We start from the raw sequence: 12,740 nt of genomic DNA, 5'->3' as shown, positions 1-12,740 counted from the left end.
CGGCAGGTTCAGGGATACAGAGTCAGAGTTGCCGTTAAACGGCAGGTTATCAAGTGAGCTGTATTGCGAGCGGTTGTTAACCAGAGAGCTAGTTTCTGACTCGCTGCTGCGGACCCCACGCACGTTCACAGAAAAGAGGTCGCACTCTGAATTGTCATTTAGGTCTTGACCATCCCTATACTCAAACCTGCATTCTGCTGAACCTGTGCCGTAATACTGGCTTTCATACCCATGCCCCTTTATGCCACAATAAGGGCTCTTGCCATGTGGGACCTTGGTGGTCCCAGGGCTCCCTTCATGATCCTCATAACCGAATTCACGGTTAAGCTCGCAGTCGTATGCGTATGCAAAAGCCTCTGAACCACCACCGAAAAATGATATTTCAGCGGGGTCATCATCTATAAACTCCTCTGTCAGCTGAAGTTGTACATTAGCGAGTGTATCAATTGGTGCCTGCCTGGCAAGCAGCCTGCTTGCATCAAACTGTCCACTGGTGAGGAAAATCCCCCCAGCGGCACTATCCTCCTCCTGCTCATTATCATCATTGCCATTTTGGGGGTGCTGGGGACGGGGTTGGCTCAAACAGCCTCCCATCCCTGGCTCTGGGTTCAAAGCACTACTCTCTACACACACAGAAGAGGGGCTGCAGTGTCCTGCTGCCCGGTAAGAAGTGGCACCTTGGAATGAGTGCAGGGGCTTGGGGGTGCCCTTCCCACGGTCCTCTTGCAGGGAGGTTGGTGGCTGGGCAGGCTCTGGCTCAGGGCAGGGTGGCGTGCTGGAGGCATGCAGGGAGTGGAAGGAGATAGTGGCAGAAGATGGGGAACCCGGGACCTTCAGACCGTCGTTGTACGACAGACTCTGCAAAAGAAAGGAGGAAAAAGAAAGAAAAAAAATGGGAAGAGAAACTAGATAGATTAAACAGACCTGTTTTACAAAGAAAAGAAAAAAAAAGCCTTTAAAAAGATATTTATTAATTTAATTAAACAATTTGTGAGCGAGAAAAATAAAGCATACCAAAAAGAATTTAAGAGGAGCAGTATCTGATGGAATGGAGTAGAATGGAAATGTTATGTTACTGAACACCTTACTAGCCCTTTAATGTTAGGATTATGGGCCGGGTTTACACTAGGCAGTATTACAATAAATTGCAGGGAATTTCTCATTTCTACCCATGGCAACAATCATTGTCAGTCTTGTAGGCAGACACCACACACTAAAGTATTATTTAACCATTTTATTCCATTGACTGGCGTTTAGGTACCAAACGCTATTTGCATGATGCTTGAAACACTACTGGCCATCTGTTTTGTATTATTTTGAGATATGCACATGCGTCAGCGGTTCATTGCATTTTGTCCGTGTGATTACTTGCGCCATTAATGTATTTTTAAAATGTGAACTTTCAGTATTATAAATGAGAAAACACATCTCAAAATAATGCAAAACTCAGCATTACACTGTACTTAATACTTTAGGAGGTGTCGAGTCAGCATTTACATGCAGAAGCTGAAGATTCAATTACTTCCGGATTGGCTAGAAAGGTCTGTGTGCAGTGAAGTACAGAAATTTTGGTTTTGAGGTGGCTGATAATGGAATAGTAAAACAATATAACAAGACATGGATATTGTGAAGCAAAGTACCACTAAGTTAAAGTAAGTTATTGCTTCATATGTAAATATCTGTTAATGTCTATATATGTTTGATATTGCAATTGTGTTATTATATTCCTGTGTTTTGGAAGAATGACATTATCTATCGAAACAATATCAATATACAATTTTCATGTCGTTGCTCAACCCTAGTTATTATTGGTTTTGTTCTTTGAACATAATATAAAAAATAATAAAAAAAGGTTTTCCTAAGGAGCCCATAAGTGTTACTTATGTTTGCATGAAAGAAAATCCATTCTCAGTTCTTTTGTATTTTGTTATTAAACTCTTTCACGGATCGATGTCATTCTGTGAAAATGTGTTACATTTACTAAAATAAAAATGCTTTTAAAAAAGCCCAACTTCCCATTTGTTTTTTTTTTTAATTCTATAAATTTTTTAGTATTACTATGCTGCGCAGGACAGCCGCTATAAGATTGTTACCTTTATTAAATGTGCACGGATTACAGCTGTCAAGTGAAGCTGCTATTTCAGAATGATGATGGAAAGTATCACAGCTATAAATGCAATTTTATTTAACAGACAATTATTGCTAGCAAATATTTCTCAAAGTTCTGTCAAAGCAACATGTCACGTGTGTTACGTCGGTTTACTAGAGATAGATAGGATATACAAATAAGTGGGTAAAGGTAAAAGGCACCAGACATATCTGTAAAAGAGAGGTGACATATTCCAGTTAAAAAGCATTGCACAGCTACCAACTGAGCCTACAAGGTCCTGCTGATGGTTGTATTGTTACTGACCGTGTTGGTTAATCCTTTCCGGTCCATTGTCGGACTGGGTCCGACATTGTAATTATTCCTCACAGGTCCTTTGTCGGACTGGGTCCAACATCATTATGGCAACGCAAAAAACGGGTTTCTAGTCGTTTTTTCTCCGGAAAAAGCCGAGAAAACCATTCAATTGCCGAGTGGGAGCGACAAGAGCCGAGACAAGTCGAAAAAAAAAAAAAAAAAAAGGCGTATCTCATGAATAGTCATACATGGTATCTGGTATCAGATAACGGGGCGGGTCGTAAGTAAACAGTTGGCTGACTGAATCAGCGCACAGAAAACACAGACATTTGCAGAGCTTTGAGATGTTATAGTAATAAAATAATGACATGGATCGCATTATTTAGGAGTTTGGTGATAAAACGAGTGATCCGGAGATGATCGATCAGTATCTACGACTATTATTATTATTATTTATTTCTTACATAGGTGAACGCTATAGCAAACGAAAGGGTGGGGCGGGGCTGGAGATGCCTGGTGAGTGCTTTGTTGATATGCAGGGCCATTTAAACCCGTTTGACTGTGGAAAAAAATACTTTTAAACAGCGCGTCTAAAATTAACTGCGCGTGTGAAAATTAATTAGACCTGACGTGCCTGACGCGCGATTAATAAATGGACCGCAAAGGGTTAAAGTGCCACAGCACTAACCTGTTTTGGCAAGTCTGCACCCAAAGTGCGAGTAGAGATCCGAGCTCTGCTGTGTCTCCTATGAGAGGGAGAGAAAATATTTTAAAAAAAAGGACACCAAAATGACCAATTATGGACTTCTATCAAACACTGACCTCAAAATACAAGAGTGGGACTGGAATAGTTTCTAAAAGAACTAATTTTAACTAATTGTGTTTGGAGGTTCTGATCATTTCTTATTATAAAAATCACATCCAACATGTGACATTCACTCCAATAGCCATCGGTCTATTTATACAGGAAGTGCACAAACATTCATCTTAGCCAAAAACTTTTCCACATTTCATCACAAAACAAGTAAAAATCAAAATTCCATTATCAGTAGGCTTTACCTCTGGTATGGTGTTCTTCGAGCTCCACTGTCTCTCACATAGTCCACCAGCTGCTTCTGTGTTCTACCGCTGCAATAAATCAGAGTAGTCAGGTACCGGGTTAAAATAATGTTGTACCAACAGATGCGGCAAACACGTATTATAAAAAGGTCAAAATGTAAGAGCCAAGTAGACAAAATGCACTGATAAAAAGGCACTAGCTGCCACAAAAGTCAATTTTATCAACCAATACCACACCAGGATAAGCCACAGCTGGATTTTATTAAAGTATTTTTTAGAGGTTCTTCATTGATAACCACAAATAGGGTTGATGCAATCCAGAGGGAATAGTCATACATGGTATCAGGTATCAGATAACGGGGGCCGTCGTAAGTAAACAAGTTGGCTGACTGAATCAGCGCACAGAAAACACAGACATTTGCAGAGCTTTTTTGAGATGTTATAGTAATAAAATAATGACTTTGATCGCATTATTGAGGAGTTTGGCGATAAAACGAGTGATCCGGAGATGATTTATTTATTTATTTCTTACATAGGTGAACGCTATAGCAAACGAAAGGGTGGGGCGGGGCTGGAGATGCCTAGCGAGTGCTTTGTTGATATGCAGGGCCATTTAAACCGGTTTGACTGTGAAAAAAAACACTTAAACAGTGCGTCTAAAATTAACTGCGCGTGTGAAAATTAATTAGACCTGGCGTGCCTGACGCGCAATTAATAAATGGACCGCAAAGGGTTAAAATTGTCCCCACTACAACTCCTTATTTTCTGTCATTCACCAACCAGCTGCTTCCTCAAGTTTTGCAGCCAGGAGCATGAATGGAGAGAAGCATGCAGTGAATGAAACCCAATACCTGTATCTGAAGGAGGAGCCTCTGCTGAAGAGGATGGGTTTTGACTTGGGTTCGGGCTGGTCCAGCAGGCGGAAGAAGGTGTGGTACTCAACACAGTTCTTCCAGAACACCTTGCACTGATCACGACTCGCCATGAGGAATTCTAGAGTGTCCTGGTGAGGTCCCTGGAAGCACAAACATTCAAATCAGAAAGGCAAAGTACTCCAAAAAGGTTTGGGCCTATATAAAGCCATGTTTGTTAATTCAATTTGGCTATCAAGATCTTTAGAAAGCTTTTTTTTTTTTTATCAATGAGCAGATTTAATGTTTTCCCCTTAAAGTATGCCAGATCAGTGCAGGTAGGAAACAATCAAATCTAGTATTACCCAGCTATTACATTTAACATTAGACTATGAACTATGCAATTCCACTGACAAATGTTTTAACTAGAAGTCTCTCAATGTTTTTAAAGTTAACCTAAAATCAGCTTTCATTCATCCAACTAGCTACTAACAGATCAAGGAGCAAAATTATTTGTGAGAGCACATTAACCCCACAAAACCTACATGGACCTCCGGGTGCAGCTTTATCAGAAACCTCTTCCTCTTAAAGCTCAGCTTACGAATCTTGGACCAATTGAACGTGTTTATCTTGGTGTTTCCCTATTAGACAAAAAACAATCCCAGGTTAGATTTCTGTCCTGCATATTCCCATCTATAAACTGATATTTGTGGATCATAGTAGTGCTGCAAGAATTTACCTTCTCAACTTAAATACAAAATCGGCAAGTGTATTACATTACATTTTAAAACTGACAGAACACAATAAATGGATACTATAGGTGGTGAATATGGCTAACTACAGATGTTAAATGTGGGCTATTTATTTTACACAAGCCACAGCTTTTACTTCAATGGCCTCTCAGCAACAAACAAGTATATCTACATGAATTGTATTCACTTTATGTGCATCTAAAATTGTCAGATGTCTTCCTATGTCACCAGATTTGGATGACCTTATTAACATGCAAATAATGTATTTTTTTTTCATCCTACCTGAAAAAGCAATTCTCTTGATACGTGTGACAGATAGGCAGCATCCATATACCCTCAAGATTATGATGCAATCAATAATCTGTGCTAAAGATTGTCCTTAAATGTATTACTGACCCCAACCCAATTGTTTTAAAGCTTAGAAAGTGTCCTTCGTTGCATCAGACTGGGTGCATTCATTTTGAATAGGTCATGGGTGTAAGGGCACCCAATAAACTGACGACATTTGTGATGCTTAAAGAGTATGGAGTAGCAATCATATGTACTGTACCTGGAAGACCTGGAGACCCATATGGGAAACTGCCAGGTTAATTTTGGTTCCTTCGCGGTCTGCAGCAGAATGAAAGCGGATTCCGTACATTTCAAGCTTGCGGGATATCTCTAGCACCTGAAAATCTGACTCGGCTGGTGTCTGCCCCCTGGCAGAACAAAGCAAGAAAAGGTCCATCAAAAAGAGCAAACCCAACTAAACTAGAATTTTTTTTTTTTTTTTTTTTTTTTTTTTTAAAGTGTTGACACTCAATAAGTTAAACAGCTTTTAGCTAGCGCAACCTTTAAACAAATAATCAATACATATAAAAAATAAAAATGAATATTGCTCGGCTCCAAATTTAGGATTTCATATTTTATATAGCAAATAAATAAGAATAGATAAACGTGTGCTCTTGTTTTGACAAAGTACAGAATTTATACTATTAAGTCTAAATAATCAGTTAACGCAATCCCTGTGAGCTGAAAACATCAAGAGCAAATGCAGTTTGCATATTGTTCTATAGTGCCATTTAGTGCAAAGAGCATTTATTAACAGTGTCAAATCTTAAATATATAAACACAGGGATGGAAATACGACTCCCATTGCACAGAAGTTTGATCCATTCCTGGTTTTATTATTAATTTCTTAGCAGACACCCTTACCCAGGGTGACTTACAATTGTTACAAGATATCACATTATTTTTTACATACAATTACATTATTTTTTTACTCATTATTTTTTACATACAATTACCCATTTCTACAGTTGGGTGTTTTTCTGGAGCAATCTAGGTAAAGTACCCTGCTCAAGGGTACAGCAGCAGTGTCCTCCACTGGGGATTGAACCCACAACCCTCCGGTCAAGAGTCCAGAGCCCTAACCACTACTCCACACTGCTGCCCCTTCTATTGTAACTGGTGTTTGATTCTTTCCTAAAAGAAAATGTCAACCTTTAAGCCCAATAATAATGTCACAGTTCAACACCTGTCAAATCTACATGAATTTAAATAACTTGTTCTGATGAAGGTAGTAATCCAGTTTAAATTGGATAAGTACAAAAAGACTAGCAAGCTCCACCATAACTAGTGCTAAAGAACGTAAAAAGCAAGTTTTAAATCACAACTGGATTAGCGATTCCCTAGCTATACAGTACCTCTAACCAAGCAGCTTATCAGTAACTTTGAATTCTGGTAAGTTGCAGATGAGCCACGACTCTGAACCCCCCTTTTCCCTACCCTTGCCTGCTGTCATTTTAGCGTTAGCCCAAGGTGCTCTACAGTTTATTATACAATTGTCACTATCGTGCAGCAACAGTAGACTAGGGTTGGTTTCAAAACCACATAAACCATGGACTAAATAAAAGTTTCAAATAAGAAACATAAAATGCATTAATTGCCTCAAAAATCATGACTACATCTGTACACCAAAGATTAAGACAGGAACTCAAAGTCTACTGTCTAAAGTCATGACTTCAAAATGGCATCCATATTAAATCTGAGGTCAATGTAAATGTAACCCTGCAAATGTGAATACACTACCCCAAGCGGTCTTTAGATGATGAAACTCTTGACACTGGAGGCTACAGCTTTGATAAATAAAAAAAAAACACCCCCCCACACACACACACTACTGGCATAAAAGGCTTCATTTCTTTTGAGATTGCCAAATGTTAGGTCTTCGTCATCCACAAAAAAAAAAAGAGTCACATGACCACAATATGGCAGCCATTAGACAAATCAAAACAGGTCTGACATGAGGAATACTATGGTGTTGTCATTAACCAGAAGGTGTGGGGATTCAATTAAAAAGGCACAAATCAAGGGAGGTTATGATCTTAAAATTAGATTATGATGAGATATAATACTGCATTACAAAAAAGGATATTGTGGCTTTGGGAAGAGTCCAGCAAAGAGCAATTAGACTGATCCCAGAGCTAAAAGATACAAGTTATAAAGATAGGTTTAGGGAACAGAATTTATTAAGCCTAGCACAAATAAACATTAGGGAAAGAAATATGAAGTTTACAAAATCCTAAAAGCAATATGAAGTTCTTGGATCAATCAGCTACTAGGAACCGGATGAGCACTTACACAACCATGTAAAATATGGCTAAACTGAAAATGACCCACACAGTGCTCGTTCTCTACAGGTTTTTGTAAATAAAATAACTACAAATAATTACAGCGGATTTACACACACAAACAAATCTTTCAAATGTTTGTCTCGTCAAAACTAATCCAAGCACTCTGAATGCCTCCAAGAGCATCGATGCGTTCTAATTTTACTCATCCTTTAAGTAGAACAATCTCCTTATCACCCTCCCCAGCACTGCAGCCCATATGGCCAATAAAAGCAGCTTGCAAGGCAGATTAGAGAAGAGCATTGAAGACCCAACTGAAAGATTGCAAGCCATTAGGGATAACTACAAATTTTAAACACAGACTTTTTATAAACCTCATTGTGGGGGGTGGGGGAGCACCATATGGATTATACTAAATAAATAAAATAAATAAATAAATATACCACACACAATTGTTACCAATACTAGACTACATTATAGATGTACTACATCTAAAATATAAATCCGGGATCCTTTAATTGCATTTCTTAAATAGAAAAAAAATACAGCTCCGTTTACCTAAATGATATGCTTTTTTTGCTGCACACACGCTACTGTAAAGAAATACAGATTAATTCTTCTGTCTGGACTTTAGTTTTTTCCTTCCCCCACTGCTCATCGCTCACAGGGAGGCAGGTTCTGAAACGAGCATTTGTTTTGCTGCACTGATTAGCTGCATGTTAAAATGGTCTGAATGTTGTTGGATTAAGAAAGAAAAAATAAATAAAAATCTACTGGTATATCTTTTTGCTATCCAAGCAGATCTGGCTCAGTTTTTTCAGCATTTCCATTTCACTTTATAAACTAAATGCAAGGTCGGAGGTATGATTTCGGGGGGGGGGGGGGGGTGGGTGGGTCGGGTTACCAGAAACAAGATTGGCCTAATGGAAATGCACGAGATGGGTCCTTACAGGTGTCTCTGGTGGAATTCCATGATCTTCTCCTGCAGTCTCTCCTGGTTTGGAAGCAGTTTGTTCCGTTTTAGGTGCTCTCTGTCTGCAGCTTCGTCAAAATCTCCAATCTCAGCTGGAAGAAAGATTACAAATGTAAAAAAATATTTAGATTAAAAAGGTCAGATTGCAAGGGCTTACAAAATGTTTATTCTCTTATTCACATGTAATTCATGGTTATTGGCTTGCAATTCAGTCTTGCTTCTGTTAATTGAACATTTTCTGCAACGCTTATAGTATAACTGCATGGTTGAGAGTATATTTATGCGGTTTGGGTGAGATTTGTGCTGGGTAATAAAATTAACAACCATCTGTGCTCCGATTGGTTGAAACGACCTAGAATATTAGAATATAGAATACATGGTCTGCAGTAAATTTCAAGCCAAATACATTGCACCCTGGGGCTCTGTCATGGTTTGTGCTTATTTATGTAATCTATTAGATTACATGGAGCATATTTAACCATGGAGAATGACTGTTATATTAATAAGAGGAGTACAACATCAACATTAGTTAAGTAAGATTTATCTACGTTTTTTGGAAGCGTTTCAATGTTTTTGGTCAATAATGAATGCTTCTCGAGCAGCCAGGTGTTGAAGTTGTGACAGAAAAGGTTGTTAGAGACCGAAAGCTGTTAAAAGGACCTTGCACTGTGTTTAGAACAGGTTTTGCATTCCAAACCATGCAATCATCCCCACCCTCCTTCTCCAGGTAAGAATATAAATTAGGAGGAACTTTCCATCCTGCACCGTCTACCAAAATATATTCCACAGCATTCTTAAAGCAGGCATGAATTTGCCTTATATCCTTAGTCACACCACCACAAACATCTTTATCCAGCAGCACAGCAAATGTCAGATAAAGCAGCTGGGCTGGGTCAGAACCAGTAAGCCTGTCTCACTAAATGGCAGTGGATCAACAAAGCCCTAGTCCTACACTCACACTGCAGCAGATGGGAGGCAAGGAGGGCAGCTGTGTTCTCACTGCAGGTCAACTTGCCCTCCAGCAGATCTCTCTTCATCTGCAGGGCAAACAGGTACCTAAATGATAAGCAAAGGTTACATTTATAAAAGGCAGAACTCAGGCTGACACCACACAAATTTCAGACAATACTTTCATACTTTTAGCATAATTGTAAGCAGAATCTAAAACTACAATCACAAGTAAAATGTGTATTTTTTCATTCAAAAAACAAAACAAAACAAAACAAAAAAAAAAGCTAGCAGTTAAGTGTTTGTATATCTTTGTATGCTCCCTATTTGTACTGGATTTCATACCACTAATGTTGGATTAATCATAGCTCTGACAAGTACTGTAAACATTTGTGTGACAAGAGAGTCCATTTGTGTGAATATTGGTATTTTCAACCAAAAATGAATTTTATTTTTAGAGAAGCAAAAACATAGCAAAGTTTTCCTGGTCAGTTCTTTTCTTTTGGGTTATGAAACAAGAACATGGCTGTAGCTGCCAACTTTCAGTGCAGTCAGTTTTGTTTAGTTTTTCTAGACAATTGACTTGAATCCAACAAAACACTTGATTTTATACACATATATTTTTGTTTACGAGGACCTTTTGCATGTGCTTGCATGGGTTTTACTGAGACCGAGTCATGTTCAAATGTTCGAATTCTTTATTGAATGAACTAGTTGTACGAGAACAGTATCAACAAAATGATCGTTACAAGTACTCAATATTATCAATACTGTCCAATTTATATAGATTTAAAAGTACACTATTTTGCTCTGTATAAAAATCAGCATCACTAGAAGAGGTGTTTGTGCATTACCTTGTGTACTCCTCATGAAGCTGGCCAGGATCAGGTGGGAAAAACTTCACTGAAAGCCTAAAGAGTGTGTTCTTAGGCCCTGAAACAAAATGCGTATTATTGCAATACCAGGTGTACTTTGGACTCCTGGAATAGTGTTTGAACAAAAATAGGTTTTGTCCTAATGATACGGTCTGCGCTACAAAACTGTGTAGGAAAAAAACTAGGAAAATAGTGGTGTCCCAAAATCTTGATATATATAAATATATATATATATAAAATTAAAAAATAAATAAATAAATAAATAAAAAGAATTCAGCCTGTCGTCTGTAGCACTGCTTGTATAGCTACACTAGCACAATTACAATATTTGGATTAAAGCCACAAGTAAAACTCACATTAGAAATCAACTACTAATTCAAACTGCCCTTTTCATGCTCTATGTTCTACAGCAGTTTAGATAACAAAAGGTTCTACTCTGCTGTATTTACTTTTAAAATCACTTACTTCGCACTTGTTTTACAATGGGTTTTATTGGTTCCAGCCACATCTAAAACAGAGGGGAGGAAGAGAAAGTGGTAAACAAAATTAATCCTTCTCCAAACAGTTCCACCCTTGATAATGGTTTTATTCCTAGCTGTAATGACTTCTTAAATCACTTTAAAAATAAAATACTACACATTAGAAAACCAGATTCCACAAACATACTCTATTAAGGAGGCTTGTTGCACAGTATTACCTATTAGTGCCTCTAAGGCTACTATGGAGGTCTTTTCTTTGATTACCCTTCAAGAGCTGACAGCTCTGATTCAGCACATGAGAACTACAGCATGTTCTCTTGACCCCATTCCTACAAATTATTTAAAAAAAAAAATGCTCTTGGAGTTATTACCCACATTTTAAAAATTATAAATAGTTATCTTCTGGTATTGTTCCCTCAGCACTTAAGGTATCTAGCAGTGTGGAGTAGTGGTTAGAGCTCTGGACTCCTGACCGGAGGGTTGTGGGTTCAATCCCCAGTGGGGGACACTGCTGTTGTACTCTTGAGCAAGGAACTTTACCTAGATTGCTCCAGTAAAAACCCAGCTGTATAAATGGGTAACTGTGTAAAATAATGTGATATCTGTATAATGTATCTGTATAATGTATGTAAAATAATGTAAATCTGTATAATGTGAAATAATGAAAAAATGTGATATCTTGTAACAATTGTAAGTCGCCCTGGATAAGGGCGTCTGCTAAGAAATAAATAATAAGAAATAAATAATCTAAAGTAAAGCTAATGCGCAAGAAACACAACTTGGATCCTAAACTACAATTAATAATTAATAACTACAGGCCCATCTCCATTCTTTGACAAGGTTTTAGAGAGGGTTGTTGCATTTCAAGTATAAAGTTGTTGTTTTTTTTTAACTCTTAATGGTGTATCTGAGAAATTTCAGTCTGGATTTCGTGCTGCACATAGTACAGACAGCCCTTGTCAAAGTTGTGAATGACCTACTGACAAGCTCTGACTTGGGCTTTCCATCAGTTTTAATTCTTCTTGATTTAAGTGCTGCTTTTGACACCGTAGACCACTCCATCTTATTAAATCGGCTCAAACACTTAGTGGGACTTTCTGGCCTTGTCTTATCCTGGTTTCAATCATATATATATATATATATATATATATATATATATATATATATATATATATATATATATATATATATATATATATATATATATATATATATATATTTTATATATATATAAAAGCACAATACTGTGCATGGTATCATACCGATACTCCCTAAATGAGGTACCGCAGAACACTAATCACTGGTATAGGGAACATGCTGTAGGAGCGTTATATCCAAGGCACGTTATAAAATCAAGAGCCTTATAGTGAGAGAGCACTGTATAGAAATAAAAGAAACACAATGGGTGCAAATTTGTTATTTATAAATATAAAAACATTTATATTCCTGCGCAAAGGAGAGGTGAAGATGTTTTTCCCTCTCAAACAAACCTTCAAAATACAGAATGTGCACCAAGAGCAGTGAAAATAAAAGATTAACTACTAGAAAGAACATTTAAAAGTCATTCAAGGCAGTTAAACTTCAAACATGGTAAAGCTAAAGATAGCATAAAACTTCAAGGGTAAACAAAACCAAGGATAATTTTACCAATGTTACCACTTCCTCCTTGGTTTTAGACACTGCGCTGTAAAGTAGCGGCTCTACAGAAAACACTATTTTTGGCTGACTGAATTTGACATAAACCAAGAAACTCGGGATACCAAATGACTGGTTGGGCAGGAAATTAT

The 12,740-nt window shown here is 37.7% G+C and overlaps 1 protein-coding gene across 6 annotated transcripts in view; it reads right to left on the bottom strand.

The window, feature by feature from the left end:
- farp2 (FERM, RhoGEF and pleckstrin domain protein 2) overlaps positions 1-12,740 on the bottom strand; it is a 60,620-nt gene that overhangs the window by 32,803 nt on the left and 15,077 nt on the right. For all 6 annotated transcript variants that reach the window (XM_058990072.1, XM_058990075.1, XM_058990071.1 and 3 more), the window contains exons 4-13: positions 10,940-10,982; positions 10,454-10,532; positions 9,610-9,707; positions 8,629-8,743; positions 5,617-5,764; positions 4,860-4,955; positions 4,315-4,478; positions 3,464-3,532; positions 3,093-3,150; positions 678-858 (exon numbers count right to left, since the gene is read on the bottom strand). In XM_058990072.1, coding sequence (XP_058846055.1) covers positions 678-858; positions 3,093-3,150; positions 3,464-3,532; positions 4,315-4,478; positions 4,860-4,955; positions 5,617-5,764; positions 8,629-8,743; positions 9,610-9,707; positions 10,454-10,532; positions 10,940-10,982 — 1,051 coding nt within the window. The remainder of the gene's footprint in view (positions 1-677; positions 859-3,092; positions 3,151-3,463; positions 3,533-4,314; positions 4,479-4,859; positions 4,956-5,616; positions 5,765-8,628; positions 8,744-9,609; positions 9,708-10,453; positions 10,533-10,939; positions 10,983-12,740) is intronic.

Source organism: Acipenser ruthenus, chromosome 17 (genome assembly GCF_902713425.1).
Source record: "Acipenser ruthenus chromosome 17, fAciRut3.2 maternal haplotype, whole genome shotgun sequence".
NCBI lineage: Eukaryota > Metazoa > Chordata > Actinopteri > Acipenseriformes > Acipenseridae > Acipenser > Acipenser ruthenus.
The sequence above is the reverse complement of the archived record's forward strand: the minus strand, read 5'-3'. Positions and strand labels throughout refer to the sequence as shown.